Source organism: Haliotis cracherodii, unplaced genomic scaffold (assembly GCF_022045235.1).
Source record: "Haliotis cracherodii isolate W230 unplaced genomic scaffold, xgHalCrac1.p SCAF_16, whole genome shotgun sequence".
In the NCBI taxonomy this organism is placed as follows: domain Eukaryota; kingdom Metazoa; phylum Mollusca; class Gastropoda; order Lepetellida; family Haliotidae; genus Haliotis; species Haliotis cracherodii.
The window spans coordinates 10,180,243-10,207,238 of record NW_027266271.1 but is presented as its reverse complement, the minus strand read 5'-3'; the positions used below and the strand labels follow the sequence as shown (position 1 = coordinate 10,207,238).

General features: G+C 38.4%; 1 protein-coding gene across 9 annotated transcripts in view; it reads right to left on the bottom strand.

Moving 5' to 3' along the window:
* LOC139463811 (uncharacterized) overlaps positions 1–26,996 on the bottom strand; it is a 167,100-nt gene that overhangs the window by 81,696 nt on the left and 58,408 nt on the right. For 7 of the 9 annotated variants that reach the window (XM_071245135.1, XM_071245137.1, XM_071245140.1 and 4 more), the window contains 2 exons: positions 25,053–25,219; positions 21,186–21,299 (listed from right to left, as the gene is read on the bottom strand). In XM_071245135.1, coding sequence (XP_071101236.1) covers positions 21,186–21,299; positions 25,053–25,219 — 281 coding nt within the window. Of the gene's footprint in view, positions 1–5,114; positions 5,409–21,185; positions 21,300–25,052; positions 25,220–26,996 lie in introns of those variants that run through there. The other 2 variants (XM_071245141.1, XM_071245144.1) reach the window with 2 other exon arrangements.

The following is a 26,996-nucleotide window of genomic DNA, read 5'->3' as shown; positions in this document are numbered from 1 at the left end:
AATGCTACAATGTGGTATTCACAAGGCATTTAATATTCGCTACATGAAATCATAGTTAAGATTTTCTATGACAAGAAACACTTCACAGCCATAATCCTCCCTGTCACCATGACCTTCCAATCCTTTGACATTTCATACTGTGGCGAAATGTACATGAATCAGCTGTAGCCACCCACTCAATGGCAATGTATTATAGCCTGTGAAATCAATCACAGAACACAGCCAACAGTCTGTGACCCTGATGGAAGTTTAATGACACACAGATCCTGAAAAATACACCCAGGAATTCCCTTAAGGCTCAGGCACAATAGGTTCATTGTGAAAACACAGGATCTATTGACGAGTGATTGACGGCACGTGTTGCATAACCTGTCAGCTGATTCAGTCAGTGTGCACAGCAAATAGGTCCTGCGTTGGAGACTTCAGGTTTTGTGTCTTGTGTTCTCTACATTCCAAAATATTACAAATCAGCTTAATGCCACAATATCCGAGATTCAAATGTTATTTCGTATCTCATTTCAAAGAAATTAACAGACATGTCAGTGGTCTGATGCCAGTGTCAAGTATGGATCAGTGCCCTTCATGAAACAGGCATGTTGTTGCTTTTTGTTATGAGTACAGCAAGTTGCTGCAAGATTCTACAAGAGTATGAAGTAGCTGACATGTAGGGGCATATCACATGAACCTGAAAACTAAACTCAGACCCACCTGGAGAAATGTAAAGCTTGCTCACAATGCTTATAAACGTACATTCAACTCTGCTTTAGCAAAGATTATTCAAGAATATGGAACGACCTTTGTCGCTTTTATAACCATACGTTTCCATATGAAAGCTTTTTTACATAACACCCTTTTAGAAAATCAAGTCCTAAGTTAAGTGTCTGATGAGACAAGTTTGTTTTGAACACGAGTGAAAACTAATATTGAAATACAGAACCAAAATAATTAACAATCTGATCAAATGTTTTGTCAGCGAGTATGGTTTAACTGCTTTTTGCAGTTTGTTTTGAACACGAGTGAAAACTAATATTGAAATACAGAACCAAAATAATTAACAATCTGATCAAATGTTTTGTCAGCGAGTATGGTTTAACTGCTTTTTGCAGTTTGTTTTGAACACGAGTGAAAACTAATATTGAAATACAGAACCAAAATAATTAACAATCTGATCAAATGTTTTGTCAGCGAGTATGGTTTAACTGCTTTTTGCATTATTCCAGCAAAAATCATGGCGGGGGACACCAGAAATGGACTTCACACATTGTACCCATGTGGGAATCGAACCCGGGCCTTTGGCGTGATGAGTGAATGCTTTAACCACTAGGCTACCCCACTGCCCTGAAAACATGGTTATAACTGCTTCAATAGTTATTTGTCCATCCTTATAATTGGTTCCTCTGCTTCTGTTTTTGGTTGTTGTTTTTGTTTAACGCTGCACTCAGCAATATTCCAGCTATACCATGGCGGTCTGTAAATAATCAAGTCTGGACCAGACAATCCAGTGATTGACATCATGAGCATCGATCCATGCAATTGGGATCAATGACATGCATCAACCAAGTCAGTGAGCCTGACCACCTGATCCCGTTAGTCGCCTCTTACGACAAGCATAGTTGCCCTTTACGGCAAGCATGGGTTGCTGAAGACCTATTCTACCCCGGATCTTTCCTCTGCTTCTTCACATCAAACATGACCACGTGCTTGGGACCATCTGGAGAAACAAAATTCCAGAACCTTTCAGTCAGTATCGGTAGTATCATACGCATGTATCACAAGGATATCAGTGTTTCGTGTAGATAGTTCCAAAGGTTGCATCAGGGTTTGAGGCATTTGGAAATATAGATGAGTAGTGCTTAACTTTTTTTCAGGCGTATTAGTCTGTCATACAGACCCTGAAACAAATATATCTAATATAGCCCATGCAAGTCTATAATATTTGGCAAGTCTAGATTACTGTAGTTTCAGGAAAATGAAGAAAGGATTCATGGACTCTGATTCAGTGTACACTAACATGAACAGTGAAACATAATGTTTCAAGAATGGAGGATTCAACAAATAGCAACACTTATCAGATTGGTATTCTGTAATCAATTTGCTGTGACAATAGATCAGTTATAATTCAATAATTTATGATTAAATAAGCTGAAAATCATCTATGAACTGTATAAAACTCATACAGATTAAAATTGCATCATAATCCTGTCTATTTCAGTCGTGAGGTGGGAGGTGACATTGTGTTTGACACCTTGTTCAAGATTATTTCACATATACATTGATGTGTGCACATAGCTCATATTTGTGTGGCTACTTCGGGTAGTCCAGACTAATTTTGATTTCATAATGCCAGCCCACTGAGATATCACAATGTAACACATGGATACACACTCAGACAAAGCAAACTGTTTCTGAGAGAGGCAGGGTAAAAACAAGTACCATCTTTTAACATCTTTGAGAATGAAATGGCCTGGGGATCAAACCACCTCTCCCTCTCCAAGTTGATACTCTATCCACTACACCATGGAGGCGTTCCATTTAGATGTACCAATATCTTAATGAAATCATGTAATGATAAAAAATTCACCATGATACAGTAGTGATGATCGATTTCCCACAATATCAACCAGGCTGTGCTAGCCTCATTAACTGTAATGCCCATCCTTAGATGGGCCAGGCAGGGAGGCCATAACTGATACTTTAGAAGCCACTGTGATATTGAGTCACCTCATCAACTTATTCAGGTAAAGATGCTGGCTTGATGAGACATGATTTTATTAACAAGTATTTAATCTGATGTTTCAGTAACTGATTCTAAGGTGAAAAGACAGGCAAAGAGTAGACTAACATCTAGTCTCTGAAATGAACATATTTTGCAGAAATGAAAGTTGTGAAATATTAGTTATGATATATAATAAATAGGAGCCCAGAGACTCTTATCAGTTTCAGATACTACAGTAGTAGACTTGGCCACTACTACAGACTTACATGGGCTGTACTTGGTATATATGTTTCAGGGTCTGGATGACAGACTATAATAAGCCAAAGAGATGAAGTTCACCCTTCAAACACAAATTACCATACAATTATTTGTGCACGTTTAAAATCATTTTATAGCTAACATAGACAAGAATGACGTTAAGTGATCAAAGGAATTACTTTTTAGAACAACTTAAACAGTTCAGGCTGAAACAGTTTTACGCCACTTTTAGCAATCAGTATTACCGTAAAGGCTTGACTGATTGTACCCATGTGGGGAATTGAACCCAAGCCTTTGACATAATGAGTGAAGGCTACCCTACTGCCCTGAAATAGTTCAGAGACTAAAATGAAAGAACGTAAATAAATGTGTGTTGTTGCTGATGTCGTGTATTTGAATGTCAGATATGGTTCCAGTAATTCCTCACTTGGGTGCTATTGGGCAGGACATGCATACCCTTTTCATGAACACCCTTTTCATGAACACCCTTTTCATGAACACCCTTTTCATGAACACCTGGTGTCATCACTGATTTTCAGTAGTCCATTCAATTAATTTTCCTGATCACCAGCTATATATCCATGCCTTGTTTACTGAAGAACTACATGTCTATTTTTGTCACAAAAACTGTCAAAATCATATTCATATTAAAATTTAGGAAGACATATTATGAGACAGACAATATCAAGGGAATCCCTTTCATAATTTATGGGACAATCATTATCATGATAATTATTTATAAGAATTTATGCACTTTCTCACACAAATATTGAAATTGAATTATTGAATAATCAAAGTATGCAATTCCCGGAAAGCCTGACAAAGACTTTGCATCAATTTAGGAATGAAATGTGACATATCGTAATGTTGACATATATGTGTCATAACCTGTACCAGATAAGGCTAAGCAGTTTATTAATAATATCTATGTATACCAACACCATAATCTTTTATACACACACTTTTCTATACAGTATTTCAATTCCCAAACTGAATTGACAAATGAAGTGAGCTCGGTTCAGTCTGGAATATATTCCACTTATTCACCTGCCTGTTACTATCATGTCCATTTCGTTTCCGTCACACTGACTTCTGTGACAGACACATGTCACATGAAATGTACATCTCTCAGTGTGACTTATTCACCTTGGAAACATGCACCAAAATAGACAACATTTTGGACACACTCCAGTAAAACTAATTATATTGGCTTGCTGAATTACAAACCTGTCATTTCAGAATCAAGAAAATCTGCCAAGTTATCAATTTCATTTGACTTCCTTAAATCTGTATTTTTTATACCGAATCAGGTCAGCCAATTGTCTGTGCTACCACATTGTAAGATTTCTGCAGTCATTGATTACCTTGTCTATTGACAAGCGTCAATTACAGATCAGTGACACATGTGACATTACTGGGAACCAATAGAGCGGAACAAGATCCTGTGTTATATCACCTGGATGGTTGTCAGTTTCAGAACATTCTTTACTGCGTCTTGTCAGTATCATATTTCTTTCCCACTGCAATACACACTCATTTCAGTCATTCATGCAAGATCTAAAAGTCCTGAAGTAAAACTATTTTCACGATGTCAATTCTTGAAAATTTATTCAGAAAGCAATATCCAGACTTACTTAAATAAATCATACACAAATAAATTATAACAATATTTTTATCATGATGTCAAATCTTGAAAAAATATTTAGAAAATAATATTCATACTAACTTGATTAATATCATAGAAAATGAAATTAACATGTGTTTGTATTTTGTTCTGAAATTGAAAATGACATACACATGTCAAAGTGAATTGTCCTGATATTGACACCAGTCAGGGTCTCCCCTCGCTGACCTTGTAGCTACATACCAACTATTGTCAACACACCCGCAATACAATCACAACCCATCCAGGTGTGCATTATTGGGGTATTGAATAAACTACACGAGGCATTTCAAACCATCCCATACCCTCAACCCTGAATTCCATCCACTGTAGTTAGCGCGGCATACAAAATTTGTCATCTCACTATTGACAAAGGCAGCCCTTCATATAAACACCTGTGACATGAATTTCCGTTCGCTCTGAATCAATAGCCTTTGTGATGCAACTTGTTCAATAGCCTCAAAATATCCAACTTACCATGATCAAAGCCAATAAACCAAGTGGCGAACGTCTTCCCATCTTTCTGACCACGGATCATTGTGTTATGAATGTTGTGGCTCTCACATGTTGTGTTGAAAGCTATATCATGATCAGGTACTCCGAACGAACAATAACACACGGTAAAAGTCCCATCTTGGAATATCCAGATTCTCAGGCCGAGACACACTCGATTTCACTTCTGGCTTGTTTATAGCTGTCTATCAGTCTGGCTTAGGCATAGGTAATAACCTACACAGGTAAATCCCAACCCACACCTGAGGCAAGGCTGGAAACATTCACTGCTCGCTGAGACGTGCGATGACATCACAAAGGTCAAAGGTCAGATTCCTTCATCTCGGCCAGGCTTGACTTCAGGTGGGTGAATCAGAAGGCTTGTGAAACAAGATCCAGCCGAGGGATGTACATTTCAAGATCAAACGAGGTTAATTACGTCTCCAGAGTGGCAGATTTGAACAAGTTTAGTTGACATGGTTTAATGTTCATTCTATCACAAGCAGCGGGAGGCAGGGTTTATCTCTCTCTCTCTATACAGGCTATTGATTATCTACACTCGGACCATTCGCTGAAATGTGTGTTAGTTAGATATTTCTATTGCTGACTAACAGTGCTGAGTATATCCACCGAAATATACATGACTTCGAAATTGACAAATATTTTTCAAAATTAACAAAGTCTTATTGTTTTAAGGTTTAACTATTCAATTTAGTGTCAGTATATAATTACCAAGTACTCTGAAAACCATTCCTAATTTGTTTGATTCAAATACAGATGAAGTGCCATGACGATTATACAATTTGAGGTGCCAATATAATTATTTTCAAATTGACATGGTCCTTATGCTGATACAGACAGCATATCGCATATCGTTTTTGGTCTTGTTTGTTGATAATTATCTGCACATCCTGATTACTTTCTGATTAGATCATCTAAATGAGTAATCACATAGCTATTTCTGTTGATGACTAACAATCAAGAACATTCATTTTTTAAAGGTTTTTTGCTAAAAGGTTTACCAAACAGTTAAACCTGATATCTCTGTTTTTTAGAGATTATCTACAAACCAGAAATGCAGATTTTAAGATATCCCTCAATGATATTTAATTTTTCAAAATCTTTTCAAATTAAAAACAAATGTCGCAAGATGATGTCAACCCTTGAATTTGAAGGATGTTCTTGTGTTTAGTTTGAGATTCCAAAAGGATCTACATTGATATGAGAGTAAATGAGAGGAAGAGGGAGGAGGGAGAGAGGAAAGAAGGTTATTAAGATGAAAGTCACAAAATATCCTGCAATATGTTAAGAGTGAGTGAGTGGGGTTTTATGCCGCTTTTAGCAATATTCCAGCAATATCACGGCGGGGGACACCAGAAATGGGCTTCACACATTGTACCCATGTCGGGAATCGAACCCGGGTCTTCGGCATGATGAGTGAACACTTTAACCACTAGGCTACCTGACCGCCCCCAATATGTTAAGAAGACATTTACAGTTTGTTGTTCTCAATGAGTTCAGCATGGGCTTCCAAAACAGGAAAATGAGAGAACATGTTTTAACCTTGCCATGTCATACCTCAAAATTTAATGACATTGCATACAGAAGAATTAACTTCTTCAAATAGCATATTTAAGGTAAATGTAATTTTTCAACATACAAAGATGTACATATCTTCTACATTGAGAAACAAGTCAGACCAGTTTGCTGTGGAGGACAAACTGAAACATTTCCGCATCGCAATTTTTTGCAGCAACATATTTCAAAAGTTTCTGAAAACAGCTCATGAATAAACCTGTTTGGTCAAGAAGAATTTTGTATTTAAAGATTCCTCCTGGCTGATGGATCTTCAGTTACAAAGACATGTTCAAGCAAGATGGCATTGTTCACAAATATGACCCTGCATATTTCCCCTGTAAATGAACCACAGAGAAATGACGGATTGACAGGATTGACTGGGATGTTCACAAACTTCACATGCCCAAAAGTTGTCATGTGAGAAATAAACTTTGATTGAAGTTAGTTTTCTGTGAGAGAACTGCAACAAATACACTGTCACTCTTGTAAATCAAATCCCTTGAGAAACACTTTATATGTAGAGTTACTTGAAGAATATTTAACAAAAAGTTGTCAAACAAAACAGGAGTATCAGGAATTGCACTTAATACATGGCTTGTTGTACTCTAATAAGTGTTGGATTTGGAGGCAGATTAGGGTTCTAATACCAAATTCTGGAGGCTGAAATTGAGGATTGGGTGGGTAAAATGGCTGACAAATGTAGAAAGTATATGAGTATATTAACACACACTGAAGAAGGCAGGTAACATATGAAAATTCTTCAAACACATAAACCATGTACAGACTATTCATGCTCAGTAGCCATTGTAACCATCTAATCCACATTTTAGTAACCCTTGCAGGCAGCATCAGATACTGTGGATCAGTCATTGACCCACTGGCTCACAACAGTAAGAGTGAGTGAGTGAGTATGGTTTTACGCTTTTAGCAATATTCCAGCAATATCATGGCGGGGAACACCAGAAATGGGCTTCACACATTGTACCCATGTCAGGAACCGAACCCGGGTCTTCGGCGTGACGAGTGAATGCTTTAACCACTAGGCTACCCGACAACAGTAAGAGATATGCTTGATATATTGCCCAATACTTCTGGGAAGTTAAATACATTATCAGTGAACAATGTCCCTCCTCACCTAGCGACCTGAAGAGACTGTTGTCATGATCTCAGTGCCAAGGCTTAACACATTCAACTTACCTATAGCTGAAAACACCACAGGCCCAGTTCTCATATTCATTATTCAAAGAATTGTATTGATAAGATAGATGTAATAGATCTAACAGTTTATTTCTAAAACCAAAACATAATCACATCAAGTACGATGTATCAGGTGCAAATCATTAAAATAGTATGTTAATTCAATTTAAAAATTAAAATGATCATAATTTGAAGATTATTGAATTTAAAGAAATTAATTATTGTTGTCCTATTCTCTTTTATTGTTGACCAGATTATACAAATTCCTGAATTAAAATTCAGCGGAGACTGTATTAAAAAATTATAGCACCCTGTTTAAAGAAAAAGACCCACATTTGTATATACACTTTCAAGTATATGTTACAAAGATAATGCTTACAGATTTCCTTCCTGTCTGCGGTATTATCATTTGTATGTCATAAAAGGTGCCCTACACTCTGAAGACCCGGGTTAGATTCCCCTCATGGGTACAGTGTGTGAAACCTATTTCTGTTGTTTCTAGCCATGATATTGCTGGAATAGTGCTTAAAAGCAGCATAAAACCACTCACTCACTCACTCTTGTCAAAAAGAAGCATACAAAGTCAAAACAAAGCGTGAGTGAGTGAGTTTGGTTTTACACCGCTTTTAGCAATATTCCAGCAATATCACGGCGGGGGACACCAGAAATGGGCTTCACACATTGTACCCATGTCGGGAATCGAACCCGGGAATTCTGCGTGACGAGTGAACGCTTTAACCACTAGGCTACCCAACCACCCCCACTCTTGTCAAAAAGAAGCTTACGAAGTCAAAAAAAAGAGGAATAGATACTCCATAAGCATCCATCATGAGAAACAGATGCTGCCCCTAGTGTTATTTATGTTGAAGAGGGTACATGCAAAGAAAATCAAAATTCCTCGACTCAGTGGCACACGACTTGGCAGTTTAACTGTCTCATCAAAAGCATCCAGTATCCTGTGCCACAATGAGGCAATTGGGTGCAAATTTTATTTCCCTGCCTTACATTGCATGCCTACTCCACTTACAACACAAGCAGCTTCCATTTACAAATGATGGACAAGACAGGTATCTGTAGCCCATTTCAACATCGGAGGAATGTCACCAGACACCATCCAACACGCTCTCACGTAGGTAAAAGATGTAACAGTGTATACCTTAGTAGGTAGGAGGTTCTCTGATGTCCATATCAGTGGAGATGTAACTGTGTATACCTACTGGGTTTGTTGATGTACTTGTCAGTGGAGATGCTATCTAGCCACTGAAGAAGTTGCTTTATTATCAACATATAGCCTGTCTTGATGCTATTGGTTATGTGGTGAAGAAATCACAAGAATCTGTTGATTACGGAATCAAGAAATTTGAGTGATTTCTCCAACAAAAGTTATGGTTGATACATGATTTCTCTCTAATTTTGCACAATGACCTGTAGCTGTATAACTTTTACTTATACACAGATAATCACTGTTGAAGCAAGGCCCAGTGACAGATGATCACTGTTGAAGCAAGGCCCAGTGACAAATGATCGCTGTTGACGCAAGGCCCAGTGACAGATGATCACTGTTGAAGCAAGGCCCAGTGACAGATGATCACTGTTGAAGCAAAGCCCAGTGACAGATGATCACTGTTGAAGCAAGGCCCAGTGACAGATGATCACTGTTGAAGCAAGGCCCAGTGACAGATGATCACTGTTGAAGCAAGGCCCAGTGACAGATGATCGCCATTGAAGCAAGGCCCAGTGACAGAGGATCGCCATTGAAGCAAGGCCCAGTGACAGATGATCGCCATTGAAACAAGGCCCAGTGACAGATGATCGCTGTTGAAGCAAGGCCCAATGACAGATGATCGCTGTTGAAGCAAAGCCCAGTGACAGATGATCACTGTTGAAGCAAGGCCCAGTGACAGATGATCACTGTTGAAGCAAGGCCCAGAGACAGATGATCACTGTTGAAGCAAGGCCTCTCAGCTCAGTGGTGGGGCATCCCATGACACAGGATACATACTTGACCAACAGTCAAGAGGTGTAATGTAGACCAGCGGACATGGCCACTTGTGTGATCTCACCATGCCTTCACTGACCCAGCTGGGATGGACATGAAAACATTCCTCAATGATTCAGTGTAGACTTGACCGCTGCCCACCTGCCCACACAGGTGAGGTCAGTAATAAGTGGTCAGCTTCGCCACTGGACATGTACTCCTTATGATACAGTGGAGGCTCTTTACCAGCAGTAATTCTGACAGCTGAATACCTGCCCACAGATACAGTACAGGTCAGAAGTAAGTGGTCAGCTTCGCCACTGGACATGTACTCCTTATGATACAGAGGAGGCCTGTAACAAGCAGTGATTCTGACAGCTGAACAACTACCCACAGGTACAGTACAGGTCAGAAATAAATACCTTACACTTTATCCCAGCTGACACAAATATTCATAAATGAATAATCACGTGTATTTCCATGATAATAATGCAAGCTCTTTTATTCTGATCAAAGATCATCTTAGCAGAAATTCTGTCACTATCCAACAATCCTTTGAGAATTTCTACACCTAAATCTTTTTTTTTAAAATCCAAAACTTGTCACAAACATCCCAATGTGCTAGAACAGTTTCATTTTCTTCAAACATCCACATGATTTCCAGATCTTAAGTCCAAATCAAACTAAATCAGGCTTCAAAACTATTTTAAAACTTGTTAATTAACTAAATTAATTAACTGCTTGACGCCAAGATCCCACTTCAGTTTCCTTGACCTCCCTGCTACACCTTAATCACTATTCCTGACGCACATCACAAACACAGGTAAGGCCTTGGAAGTAGACATGGAAAAGGTGTGACATTTCTATCAAGACTTCCCTGAGTGTCAAACAGTTGCCAAACCCATATCATCTGCATTTTGGGACACTACAGACAATGCGTGGCCATCTTAATGTCACCTGATCCGCCCACACAAGGAAACGGTCAACTGGCGAGGATTAGGTGACATGACCCTCCCATAACCTCCAACTACTGCCCGGGTGATGCGCAGCTGTCCTCGGGCATGTTTATATTGTGACAGACTGTATTCAATAATGCAGCTTATATTACTTGAAATCAGATGTATTCCAATCTGATTTTATCACATTCTGAGTGTAATAAGAAGTATTTGGAATATTATGGTTTTGAGTTATTAATATTGTGACTTAAGATTATGAAATATTTGTATACAATTCCCTCATATTAAAATCATTGTGGGTGGCTTATAAATCAAATTATGGTACAAATAATAATAATATTGTTTGACTGTTGCTTAACGCAGCAGCTAGTAATATTTCTGCTGTATGACAGCGTTGTGCACATAAACAAGTCTAAACCAGACAATCCAGTGATGGATATAGAGAGCAATAATCCACATCAACAGGGTACAATGACACACAAACAACTGAGCCTGACCACCTGATTCATTAATTCACCTCTTACGATCAGCATTGGTTGCTGGGAATGGCTTCTAACCCGCAATCCCAATGGGTATAAAAGTCATAGTCAAACAGTTCCACACAATGCCATCTTCCCGAGGCAAGAGAGTTAACTGACTTTAAAAGTCCAGTTTCCCTCCTTGCCGAACTAGGCTGGAATTCCTGGGCTCGATCGTAGCGCCACCAGTGGCTATTACGAGTAATGTCCTTTCTATGCCTCTCCTATTGACCAATCAGATTCCACCTCTTGTATCACTTGCATTTGCTTCAAACAAAAGGGTGGTGCCCAGTCAATACGATCTGATCGATAATCAAGATCTATATTGTGATAAAAGAGTCTTACATCGCGAAGTGCATCAAATCACGTGAGCACCTTGATTAAAAACATGAAAAGATATAGAAAATATCTGTTGACAACGAGTTAGTGGTGACACATGCTTTGCAAATCCTGCAGTCGGCCGAAATCTGCATGACACTTTACGAACCGGATTTCAATTTCAGTGTGCGATTTTGATTGGACTATGCATAGACTCGTTAGTCCAGCCAACATGTAACTCCATAATACCAGCCTAGTTCGGCAAGGGTGGAAACTGGACTTTTATAGTCAGTTAACTCACTTGCCTCAGAAAGATGCACAATGCTTGTTACCATGACATATTTACCCCTGTCTACAATCAGTGTGCATTCAAATTGCAATCTCAGCTCCCTGGCGAGTATACTACCATATCTAATTAGAGCTCTAGAAGGCTTGTGCTCACATTGCCATCTCATCCGAGTACCTATTTGCCATTGTATAATCACAACACTAATTGGACCTAGTCATGACCATGAACACACATCACAAGAAACTTGTGAAGATCCAGATTAGAATAGGTCTTCAGCAACCCATACTTGCTGAGAGAGGCAACTATGCTTGTTATATGAGGCGACCAAAGGGATTGATACATGTCATTGTATCCCTATTGCGTAGATCGATGTTAATAATGTCAATCACTGGATTATCTGGACTCGATTATTTACAGACCGCCATTATATAGCTTGAATGTTGCTGACAGCAGCGTTAATCAAACAAACAAACACATTGAAAGAATAATATCATCAGTGACCACATAGCAATGACAACAAAATCAAAACTCAAAATATTTCAAGTGTCATAACCTATCTAACTTATAATCAGAGACTATGCTTGTTGTATGAGGCGACAAACGGGATCGGGTGGTCAGGCTTGTTGACTTGGTTCATACATGTCATTGTTTCCCAATTGCGTAGATCGATGCTCATATCAATCGCTGGATTGTCTGGTCCAGACTTGATTATTTACAGTCTGTCATATAGCTGGAATATTGCTAAGTGCGGCACTAAACAACAAACAATACAAACAATATAATCAGAGAGCCCTGCGGGGAATCCACATTAGAGTAGGCCTCCAAACAACACATGCTTGTCGCATAGTCAGACTCCATGACTTGGTTGCATGTCATTAGACTTCAAAGGCATGGGACATCGCTCCTAATATCAATCATTGGTTGTCTGATCCAGACAATTAATCCAGTCTACTGTCATAAGCTGGAATATAGTGTGGTATAAAACAACAACATATTAGTAAATTAAAGTCAATTTACTACAAATTTTGAAAAATAAAAAAAATCTTAAAATATATGTACAATATCAATCTTCGTCACTGGAGCAGCTGAAAAGTCACTCAACGAACATTATCCACAACTGATACCCATGTTTACGTTTACTCTGATGTCATAGAGTAAACAGTGCACCTGGTCACAGTATACCGCTGTACCTAACATCGGCCCAGCTCCTAGATACCTATGACTCATTGTCGAGGTAGACTTCCCACACACACACACACTCTTACAGGGCTTACTTGGGTAAACAGACTTGAAATACTTCAGAGTCAGTTATGTTGTGTGGCCATCCACTTCTCTTTTTGTACAAAGAATGGTTATACAAATATGTAGCAATGTCAGAAACTAGTAACAATCTGATTGCAAGAAGTGAGTGAGGGAATGGTGTTTAATGCTGCACTCAGCAATGATTAAGCTATATCATGCAGACTATATTGAATCTAGACCAAGTACACGAGTGGTTGATAACATGAGTGAGTGAGTATGGTTTTACGCCTCTTTTAGCAATATTCCAAAAATATTACACAGACACCAGAGTGAGTGAGCTAGTTGGGTTTAACGCCGCTTTTAACAGTATTCCAGTCTGCACAGAGAATCACTGCGGCTTAGACGACTGGGCCACCCATAGCCCCCAGGGACACCAGAAATGGGCTTCACACATTGTACCTATGTGGGGAATCGAACCCAGGCCCTCAGCATGACAAGCTAACGCTTCAGCCACAAGGCTACCCCACCACACTATTTGTCAGACGAGCAATGATCCACATCCTTGGGTATGATGACACACTTTCAGCATGGCCACGCACTATGACCACCTATCAGTTCTTTCAACAATGATGGAGTTCTGGAGATCATCCTGCCCCTAAATCCCCATGTGGATTTATTCACTGTCAGCATATTGAAGTTGTATCAAAGCAATAAATCATTTACACTGAAGGAACAGTTTACACACTTGTTTTTCAATGGAGTAATTGGAAGCAGGAGTTCAAAAACAGAAGCTCAAACCTCAAAGTTCATTAACCCACTTAATCACACAAATATATTCTGGTTACATAGACAACAAAGTCCAGCCATTTAAACTTGCGGCTTCAGCAAATGTATGCCCTGCCACCATGCAAGTTGAGAGATGCAATAGAGGCCAAGAGCTACAAAAAGTTTAAACATGATACAGCAGATTGAACAAAAACATGAAACGAACCTGGATTACTGTCAAAAATAATTTAGACTTAAATTAACAGATGAACAAGTGTTTGACATAAGAACAGCTGCTCAATACTTTTGGTAAGTTGACATACAAATGTAACCAGCTCCTTCAATTTTTCAAGATAATAGAAATCTTTGAATCAGTGCGGCCTTGTTAATCCTCAGTGGCCTGTCATAAACTATTTGCACCCAACAAAACTGTCCACTCAATACAAAAGTAACTAATTGTAATAACTATCAATACAAAATTTCACAAACAAGAAAACAAATGAAACTACCCTTAATGGCCTAAATTACTGCCATCCTGGTTGTTTCATTATTATGCAAGCCAGACATTAACAGCAAAGGTCTAAGACTATCTCCCGGCCTCAGACACTTTCGAACAAATACCAACGAGTCCTACATTTCAACCAAGTTTCTAAAATTGACACGACACCATCATTCTTTGTTGCTGACCAGCTCAAGATCAAACAAGTCTGAAGCAAGACTGACCCCTGGCCTTTCCATTCTGTAACCTAAATGCTGTAAACAGCTGTAACGCTGGAGCATCATGCATGGCCAAACTTTCCTATCCTACTACAAAGTGAACATGAAAACTAGCAAATCCTGTTTTACTAATTCTGGCTTTGCCCTCGTTAATGTTAGCTCTACCTGGACCTGTGAACTTTGCGGACCGAGTGATAAAAATCAATACACACACCTCCCTGCGAAAATATTCTTATTTTTTCGTAGTTACTTTCTGTGTTTGCCTTCTTTTCGTCACTTCCCTCTTAGCAAACACACAAGCTTCAGGTAACCTGTGTCGAATTCGTCAGCACCCCTGACTATGCTTGAATGGAAGCTGAGAGAACAACCCATACTATGACCAGGGAGGAGGTTCAAGATGTGATTAGTTTAGTTTTAACCTTTAGCTTGTATGTTTGATAAATTTGAAACCTATTTGGTCTCAACTATTATTATAGTATTAAGTGTGGCTATTCTTTTTAAAGAGGAAACAATTTCCCTTCATCTTAGATACAACTTCTTTGTGAAGTATGTAAATCAATGATTGTGGCCAGACTCACTCATACTGATGGATATGTCAGATAGATTTTCCCATATTCCCTAGTTGATATTTTTGCACTGAAGTTGGGTATTATGTTTAAGATTCTGGGTTGTTTGAATGGATTGGTGATTTCCTGATTTCTATATTTTTCTTCACAACATTTGGAGAACAATATAATAAAACATAAAAAAGAAAAATTTACGATTGTAGTTCCTGAAAAGAATAAATCCAAAGGATTTAGCCCTTATTCTGATTAATTAACAGCATTTGGTTAAAACACAGTCATCCTAATAACAAATGATGCAATTACCTCTATTCATGCACCTTCCAAGGAAATATGCAACAAAAATACAATTACAAAATCATTAAAAAAAGAAAAGTTTGCAATAATAGTTTATTTTCATAACGTAAAAGGTTTGGGGTAAAAAACAGTCATCCCAATTATAAAATATGTAATCACCTGTTTTTATGTGTCTTCTGAGGAAAAATGTAAGTTGCTGCTCTTTGGGTTTTTTAACAGTGATAACATCCAAAGTATCTCTATCAAATAATCTGAGTGCATATAACAGCAAAACGCAGTGCATGTGCACCTGGTGAAATCAGCTCAACTGGAAGCAGTCATAAAATCTCCCACATCATCAAGTGTAAGTGTAGCCCAGAGCTGATGTCATGAGTAAGTTTGGTTTTGGTGATGATTTAAACGGTATTTCAATTACACCTACTTAGGTGGATACCATGAGCACAGGTGTGGTGCTGACAAACCTAGAAACAATGAAAGCATTCTGAGATATCTGATGTAGTCGTTGTTAATCCTTGATATTAGTTTGGTGATCCAATGCTAAAATCCATGGTAATTATAACTGAAAGCTTTTCTTTTCTTTTTGTGAAAACATCAATGATGTCATAGATAAAATAGACTGCAAAAAGAACAGTGACTCGAATCTTCAGCAAACCAGACAGACCAAGGGAGATACCTTCAAAGGGAAGTTTTCCATATTACATGTACATTACACCCTACCCTCTTAACCAAAAAGACTTCACACCTGTATTTTCACAACTGTAATTATCCTCTTCCCCTCGAAAATCCCCCTTCAGAATAAATCTCTCGCACCCTCTTTCTTCAAGTGTTCGGACCAGTCACACCAACCAGTGGTCATCCACCCTTGTCAAGAGAAGATAGCCCCTTGTCCCGGCCTCGTCAAACACTGTTGTCAAACAGGGGGAAGAACACCCTGGTGTTGGTACAGACCCTATACATAATGTTACAGGACTCTGGGTCATGTACCGCCTTCCACTGGGCTGGGTGGTGTGTTCCCTGCTTGATGCAAGACAGTCTCTTCCATACATGAAGATGGGAAGCAACAATTACATGATAATATTTTGACATATGTTTAAGTTGAACAAGCTGACAAACAAAGAGGTTTCAGAGGGATTACAAAGTGACAATCAACTAGTTATGCTAATCAACTTATTAAGCCAGTTAAAACTAGTTAAGTCAATCAACTAAATGAGTGAATCTACTTGTTCCGCCAATCAACTAATTAAGTCAATCTACTTGTTCTGCCAATCACCTAATTCAGTCAATCTATTTGTTCCGCCAATCAACTAATTAAGTCAATCTACTTGTTCTGCCAATCACCTAATTCAGTCAATCTATTTGTTCCGCCAATCAACTAATTAAGTCAATCTACTTGTTTCGCCAATCAACTAATTCAGTAAATCTACTAGTTCAGTTCATCAACTAAATTAGTCAATCTAATGGTTAAGCTAATCAATTAAGTCAATCAAATTGTCAATTCAATGAATTAATTAGGTCAGTTTATTAAGTAAATCAACCAATTGATTCAATATAGTAGTTAAATGAGTCCATGAAGTGCGTAAGCCAACTGACACATAATAATTTTGATACCAGGTGACATAAGGCAACAATATTTTTTCATGTAATAAACATCAACTTCAGGAAGCCAGAATCCAACAAAAAGTCAATCAGCTGCAGCAGGGTTCATTTCCCTCAGAATGTTGTCAGTTTACCGACCCTGTCACGTAGTCTGCACCAGATTAACAAATTACATCTACACTATGCGTTCAGCCCGAAAAAAACCGTCAAAACAACATTATACAAACAATTAACAATCCCCACACTTCGTGCAGAGGCGTTTAAATAGAATTTCCAAATGACACTCGTCGAAGGCAGCAAAAACGGTAAAAAAATGCAAGTCTCTCGGCTAAAAAATAGCCTTGTCATTGACATTTTAAATGAACTAGAGAGCAGAAATTCCTTCACGCACAAGAATAGATCTTGAATTTAAATGCAAATTGTTTCCATCTCAAGCTGCGGTATTAACAATGTTGAACATTTCAAGCCTTAAATGCCACAATTTCTATTTTAAATACAGTTTTGTCACTGTGAGTGTAAACTACATGGAGTAAATCATGTCAGGGATTTAAATTCAGTTTACTGAAAGTCCTGGGTACTTGTAAATGTTGATTTTAGGGAACTAGTGTCTGCAACTTTACAGCCATTGTACATCAGGCTTTGATTGCACACATCACAATCAAGGGTCAATATTTTGTCTCTGCTTCAAAAACTGCAGTCTAGGATGTTTTGTTTCAAATGTTATTAATAATTCTTAAACTTTTTCTGTATTTTTTTTATACATTTGTTCTTATGGCGGTGAGACAGTATAAAATATCATTTAAAGCTGATTTAAACGATTGGTAAAACAAACTAACATATATTTAAACAGCGTTGGTAATTTCTCGAACTTTTAGATTTAACAAAACAAATGAGAGGTGAAACATAAAAAATAAATATTGGTTCACCGGAAAAAGGTGAACTAAATTGGTTTAACTTTCCAAAGATTTTCAGAATCCATGGGCACATTTGCCTAAGAATTCTTCTTTCGCACCTTAAACATCAGAAATGTGACTTTATCTGTAAAAAAAAATAGTAAAACACACAAAAAATGCCAGAAGCTAATCCATGATCACATACCGGTACAAAATTATATCTGTCCACTGGTTTAAAATAGAATTAGAATTTGGTTAATTAACGCAGCTTTTCCAATTAGTTTGTTATTCACATCAGCACAGAAGAATAAAGTTATTTTTGAAGCTGATGGAAATTGATTTTTCTTTCTGAAGACAGGAAGAGTTATCTCCCTTACACAAGCATGCAACACCAATCATTATCAGACAGTTATAACAAAAATTCCCTTTAGATCTCTTTTGGGGCATATACTGTTTGCTGTCAGCCATTAACACTGAATAATATTTCCCCAAAACATAAGAAACCTTTTATTACACTATCTTGTCAAACACAACGGTCATAAGTCAAATATTTTACACTGCCTCCACCAACTCATGACAACAAAACAGATCAAGGGAAATAACTCTTGTAGCACTCCTGCAAAGACAGTTGTCAGAAAACACAGACCAATGCGCTGAAGTTATGAAAGTGGTTGGAGTTCAGAACAACATGTAACTCTGGCTACCAGTACATCCATGAGGCTAGATGAATTTTCACAATATGTTTACAGTCTTCATTTCCAAACAGCTAGCCCAAAATGCTTGAATATCTGAATATTTGAAAATGCTTTTTGAAAACGTCCAAACTCAGCAGTTTTGACAAATTTTAACCCAACATGAAAAAAAGAGTCTCATACTCATTCAAATAAAACATCTCTAAACTGTCAAAAGATCTGTTCATTTTTAGCGTATCTAGCAGGCTAAAAAATAGGTCCTTGTCGTAAATCACCCATTCTATAATACTCAACAAGTGCATGTTTCTGATTATATTCTATTACTGTAAGTTATGATTCGGAGGAGAAATATTTTCCTTAAGAGACAAGGAAACAAATGTACTCAGCTTTCAAAAAGGTTGTAGTCTTTGTCTCTATTTCCAAATCAGTTTCACATCCAGCATTAACAGTTCTTGAAATGTTCTGGATCAATTTCTATTGGAATCATCAGGTCACTCAGTTTAGGTTTTCAAACAATGAAACCTTGTTAATCTAGACACCTCCATTCTGGGCCAATCATTCACATTTAGGACATTTCAAGACAAGTAATCAATAAATTAGAAGAGGAAAGGTGAGGTGAAATGGGGTTTAACATCAGCAATATTCCAGCTCTATGACAGCGGTCTGTAAATAATTGAGTCTGGACCAGACAAGACAGTGATTGATATCATAAGCATCGATCCACGCAATTGGGAAACAATGACATGCATCAACCAAGTCAGCGAGCCTGACCACCCGATCCCGTGGTCACTGATGATAGTATCATGAGCATCGATCTAAGCCATTTAGATACGATGACATGCAGACTGACCACACGATCCTGTTACTCGTCCCTTACAACAAGCATAGTCGCCTGTAACGGCAAGCATGGGTTGCTGAAGACCTATTCTCTACCTGGATCTTCACAGGTCATATATATTAGGAGAGTGAGTGAGTATGGTTTTACGTTGCTTTTAGCAATATTCCAGCAACATCATGGCGGGGGACACCAGAAATGGGCTTCACACATTGTACCCATGTCAGGAATCGAACCCGGGTCTTTGGTGTAATGAGCAAACGCTTTAACCACTAGGCTACCCGACCGCCCCAATTGGGAGAGAGTTGAGTTCTTGTCACTTCATCAAACTGAAGTGTGATGACAGTAGACAGACGATAATTATCAACTTACAGTGTCACCAAATCAAATAGAAATGCCCCACCAGGATACGCTGATTGACCATAATGAAACAGATGTTCACTGGGCTCAATAATGCATGGAAAGTTAGTTAATGGTTCTGATTGCTGGATAAAAGGATTCAATTGTTTTAGTATTATGAGATTCCAAATGTGTTCAGGTGGAGAAACATGTTTTTGGATTAAACAATCCTTTCCACCAAATATTGTCTAAAATGCATAATAATGGTTTGTCTTGTCTTGTGTTTAACTCCACAGATAGCAATATTCCAGCTGCCTGAAAATAATCCAATCTGGACCAGACAAACCAGTGATTAATATTATGAGCATGTATGTCACACAGTCACCAGGCCTGTCAACTGTAACATTTTGTGTCCTCAAATGACAAGCACAGTTTGCTGAGCACCGATTCTAACCCGGAATCCCCACAGGGTGAGTCAAATGAACATTGTTTAGCTCATGAGAGGCTTAAAGTTTGCGTCACCTTATCACTATTCAAGTCATCGAGCGTGACTAGCCGATCCATTATATGGCCTCATTAAACAACCACATCCAACCAGCATTGCTTGCTGAGGACACATTCTAACCAGGAATCCTTACAAGGATGCAGGATTTGGACTTCTGGGAGTGAGTGAGTGAGTGAGTTGGGTTTAACGCCGCTTTTAACACTATTCCAGTTATATCGCGGCGTGTCAGCTAAATGTGGGAGGAAAGCCCCAAGCGATGCAGGTCTCGGATGTTTACCACTTCGGTGAAACCCACGAGGACTGGTATGGTGTTGACAAATCTAGAAACATAATCGGGGCGAACCGGGATTCGAACCCACAATCATAGGTTTCTGTCGTGCCCAAGGGACGCAACTCTGCACAGCGAATCGCAGCGCCTTAGAAGACTGGGCCACCCGTGCCCCCTGAACTTCTGGGAACTCATTCTACATCTAAAAACAATTCTTACCTGCATCTCTGAGGTCTTATTCACCACGCGTCTCAGCAGCAGACAATTCCACAAGATTTGAGTGAGTGAGTGTGCTGGTTTTATCCCCTTTTTTGCAATATTCCAGCAATATCACAGGAGGCACACCAGAAATAGGCCTCACACACTGTGACCATGTGGGGAATCAAACCCAGGCCTTCAGTGTGACGAGCAAACGCTTTAACCACAAGACTCACCCATCACCCACAAGTTTTAAGTGAACAAGGTAATGGACTGAGGGGAAATAATCACTGTAAGACGGAGCACACATACCTTCATCATCAAATGCATCGAAGACACCCTTGAGAGGGGGGCGCTTCCTGACAGGGGACTGTTGGAGGGAGTTGAACTGGGAGGGGTCGTAACCACTGTCCAGCTCACTGTCGGCTGTAATACAAGTTGAAAATGTTCATTTGATCATTTTGACAATACCCAATACATTTGTAAACCTTCATGAAAATTGTTACAAAAATGTAACTTTGCAAATTGTATGTGAAAATTAAGTTTGCTAGATAATATGAATACTATGACATGATTTGGTATGCATACCATACATATAAGTACTTGACAAAAATTTTAATGAATACTTTCGAATTATTACTTTGCAATAAATCTAAAAATATATTTATTTACAATATCTGGATAACTGTGATTATTAAAAAAATACTATCTCTCACAATATATTGACACTGAAAAGATTTGAACTAACATGTTTTGGTAGTTTCAAGAATTTGTTTTTACTTAAAGACAGAATATTCTTTTTTTGTGATAGCTTAATGGCAATTTCTTAGCTTCCTGTTTACATTACTAAAAATTACTAAATTAATCTTAAAATCAGAAGATACTACATGCATGAAATATATCTATATTCCTTTATTTGAGTGGTCAGAAATTAAAGCCATAAAGAATAGAAAAGAAGAAACATTTTAACATGTTTTAGAAAAATAAGACAAGAAAAAATGTGGACAGTACATGTATTTTAAAAGTACCCCCTGAAAAAAAAAAATCAACACATCAAGGGAGGTAACACACACACTTATACAGAGCTCATTATGTTTGTTGGTAGATCCCCTATCGACCATACACTATAGTGAGTGAGTGAGCGAGGTTTTTACGCAGCTTTTAGCAATATACCAGCAGGGTACACTATAAATGGGCTTCACACATTGTACCCATTTCGGGAATCGACCCCGGGTCTTCAGTGTGACGAGTGAACACCTTAACCACTAGGCTACCTCACAGACATCCCCCACACCCCCACCCCGACAATAAGCAACACCTGAATCTGAACAGAATCACTATCTCTAACCTTACCCATATTTTCAGTGTTAGATATCATAAGTCCAAGACAAAAACATGGATACAATTGTACCCAGCAGTGAAAAATATAAATTGATTACTTACAAGATTTTGCCCACACACATACTTTGAGAGTGTGCAGTTTTAAGTGTTTGGAGTGAATATTTCATACAATTACCACACAGATTCCACACAAGTTAATGCACAAAGGTGAATTTTTGCCACTTTCCAAGCCTCGTTTACAATGCATATTTCATGTTGCTAAGCGTGCAACAATATTGATTTGTAAAATAACAAAAACAGAAAGAAGAGTTGTTGTCAATGACTATCAATAATAAAATAAATTAAATGACCCTGTAATCTTTCTGATAACTCAGTTAGGTAAAATAAACTGTATTATAACTATTACACAATGTATCGAGTACATTCAACACCTACCCTACTATTACACCATGCAAATAGTACATTCAACACCTACCCTATCATTACACCATGCAAATAGTACATTCAACACCTACCCTACTATTACACCATGCAAATAGTACATTCAACACCTACCCTACTATTACACAATGTATCGAGTACATTCAACACCTACCCTACTATGATGCAATGTATCGAGTACATTCAACACCTACCCTACTATTACACCATACAAATAGTACATTCAACACCTACCCTACCATTACACCATGCAAAGAGTACATTCAACACCTACCCTACTATTACACCATGCAAATAGTACATTCAACACCTACCCTACTATTACATCATGCAAATAGTACATTCAACACCTACCCTATCATTACACCATGCAAATAGTACATTCAACACCTACCCTACTATTACACCATGCAAATAGTACATTCAACACCTACCCTACTATTAAACCATGCAAATAGTACATTCAACACCTACCCTATCATTACACCATGCAAATAGTACATTCAACACCTACCCTACTATTACACCATGCAAATAGTACATTCAACACCTATCCTACTATTACACCATACAAATAGTACATTCAACACCCACCAACCCAACGATTACATCATGCAAATAGTACATTCAACACCCACCCACCCTACGATTACACCATGCGAAGAGTACATTCAACATCCACACAATTATTACATCATGCAAAGAATACACATTCAACTACAGCTAACTTAAGTTTATCTGACAGAACACCAGGCAGGTTTCTCCTTTGAATGTCAACTCATTTTACCAGAACGCAAACATAAAGTGATACATTTCAACTCAATAAAGATGCAACTCCTAAACCTACCATCAATACCATTTTATTTATAAGTAAGATGGTCATCAATAAATCTTGATTAAACATTTCTCCATGTCACCTACTGGTCCAAGAGTGACTCACGCTAAGACTCGATACTGGTAGGATTTAGTTACTAAAGAAAGCCTGCTTCAATAGCTCAGTGAAATGTACAATTATGCTTATGAAATGTACAACGATGCTTCTGAAATGTACGACTGGGTTTCTGAAATGTACAATACTGCAGCTGTCATCTGAAGTGTCCTAACATTAACATAAATAATTCCAATGATAGAAACACACACCTGATCGGCCAATAAAGATATTGATCCTCCTGATCCAATGTGGTCACAATGACTTTTATTTAAGTCAATATTCCTTGAAAGACAGACACATTTCAGAATAATGACAAATGTCTAACAAGGTCAGTGGGAAAAGAACGACTATTATCCATGTCGATTGCTTTAACATGTTTGTGTATTGCAACTCCTACGTAGATATCACACTCTCATAATAAAAGGAGAAAGAGTTTGGTTCAGGATGTGTGGGTTGTACAGAGCCTTTGAAAAACAGTTTCTTGAAATGTTTCGAAATTGACATCAACATGGGTGGGGCTCAGTTTGATAAATTTTTCTACAAGTAAACCAACAATGAAGTCAAATGCAATTAACATGTAATCAAGAAAGTGCCTCCATCTTTATCTTTAATTTGATTACATCCTAATTTAAATTCTGAATCCCTCCCTTTGTTTAAGGAATCATACTGCGCATTACGTACGTTCAGTTTACATATCTGTCTAGATTACTTTTGTGAAAGAAAATTAATCATTCACTTTGTGTGGTTAACAAATAAATCATTATTTGTAAATGTGCACTTTAGGCACTAGAGCCTGGTTCCACAAAGTGATAGTAGCACTAGGACTGTCATAAGTCTATGTTAAAGTATGGGAGTTACAATCACTTGAGAGCTACGACTGTCTTAAGTCGATGTTAAAGTTTGGGAGTTACAATCACTTGAGAGCTATGACTGTCATAAGTCTATGTTAAAGTATGGGAGTTACAATCACTTGAGAGCTACAACTGTCATAAGTTTATGTTAAAGTTTGGGAGTTACAATCACTTGAGAGCTACGACTGTCATAGGTCTACGTTAAAGTATGGGAGTTACAATCACCTTAGCGCTACGATTGTCATAAATCTATGTCACAGTAATAGAGTCACTTTTGCGCTACACTTGTTGTAGGTCTGTATTAACCAAGGGAGTTATGATCACCTTAGTGCTAAGACCGTTTTGTGAAAACGGGGTCCACAAACATATCGTGACCATACCTTTATGAATTTACCTATCCCAATGCCACTCTAGCACACAAGATTTGGAAGCTTGACATTTGAAACAAATGCAACAAAACAGACAGCAGAATAATAAGGAAACAAAAGAGACTCACCTGAAAACAAAAATCAGAAGAAGAAAAAAATGTCTCCGACTAAAAAGATGCCCCATGCAGTTTGCATCATGCATAGAACCAGAGGATGCAGGAGGGAATATAATGTTGGCCAAACTTACATCCACTAGCTGGGATTGTTTCTAACTCTGTTGGCTGCAGCATCGACTTACACTGGCTTCCTCCCTTCCTCTTGTACAGGGACCTCACCACCTTGGCGCTGCCGAAACGCTTGAAGCGCTGGCTCACATGGCAGTAGAACCATTCACATGACTGTAGCTTCAGTTCCCTGCAAATAATGAAACATATGTCAGCAATCTCAACCCTGTGAGGATTCTGAGTTGGATTTGTCCAAAGTATTCTATGCTTGTCTTATGAGGTGGTTTATGGATTGGGCGGTCAGGCTTTGTTACTTGGTGGATTGTGTGTCATTGTACCCCTTGGCGAGGTATGTTGCTCATAACATCAATCACTGGTTTGACTCATTTAGACGTGATTATTTACTGCCTGCAGTCATAGAACTGGAATACTGATAAACAAAACAAAAACAAAATCTGAGGTACTGATTGAATGATTTGGGTTTTTCACAGTTTAAACAACATTTTAACAAAGAATGATGGAAATCGTTGATGATTATCCCTTCAGTGAAATGAACCCTTGAATATGTACTTTTCACTGACAGACCCAGGATCTTAACTGGGGCAATTTTAACCCCTAATCAGAAGATCCTGGCACCACAAAGGGATGCACAGTGAGTTTTGTAACCTTAGACCACAAAGCCCTCCTTATAGTAATGCACTATTGTGGCTCAATACCATGCTTGATTTGACTGCACTATTAACCACAAACACTTTACAATGTGATTCTCCCAACAGGGCTGACACTTGATGATGAACTCTACCAAACTTTTCAAATTGATATTTTGAAACCAAATACGATGGGTGAACCACCATGAGGGGAACAATCTGATATTTCAAAAACTGAATCACCAGACCTTCCATCGTCAATACTTCATGGGGATGCATGTACACTACATTCTTCAACCACCTATGGATTCACGCAGCCAATACATAGGGTTGGTTGGTTGGTTGGTAGTTTAACGCCGCACTCAGGATTATTCCAGCTATATGACGGCAGTCTGTAAATAATCGAGTCTGGACCAGACTATCCAGTGATTAATATCATGAGCATCGATCCGCACAATTGGGATCGATGACATGCCTTAACCAAGTCAGCGAGCCTGACCACCTGATCCCGTTAGTCGCCTTTTACGACAAGCAGAGTCATCTTTTACGGCAAGCATGGGTTGCTGAAGACCTATTCTACCCCGGAATCTTCACGGGTCCCAATAAATAGGGAGCTTGTCTACTCTTGGACCAGTAATGAAATGAGGCATGGAAATCAAGTGAACCATACACTGTGCTTGATTTTTGTGAGAACCAAACCGTTGCTTTATATTGAAACATTGTGTAGAACATATGGCCACGAGGCTCTGGCACAATTTCAATTTCAGTAAAATCAGATCTTAATTCTTGCTAGTACTAAACAAAGATCTGAGGACATCCCATTACAGGTCACGTCTGAACGACCTTTAATCCGACCAATCAGAGTGTAGCTTACCAGATCAGGAAAGTGACAATCTGAATGTGTTTTCTAATCGTGCCACCTCATAAGTTCTAGCACGGTGTATTCCAAAGGACAGTTATGGGCTTTAGGACTGAATCCATACCATCTAGCCCATCTTTGGCTATTCCATAATTTCTTTTGTTCAGTTTTCAAATTTTGAATTGAGAATTTGTCAAAATATGTTTCGAAGTGTAGTCGCCAGTTTAAAACTAGTGCCATAAAGCACCAGAAAGCTGCCTTTTGATTGGCTAATGTTGACTTTTTGTCAGGCATTCCACTGGTTGGTCGAAGTTTGCTAAAGGTCAGTCTGACGTGATCCAGAATGGGATGTCTCCAGATCTTTGTTTAGCCATAGCAAGAACTAGGAGCTGATTTAAATTACATTGGCACAAGTTGTATGCAATATATTGCTGTGTGTGTGTGTGTGGCTGTCTGTCTCT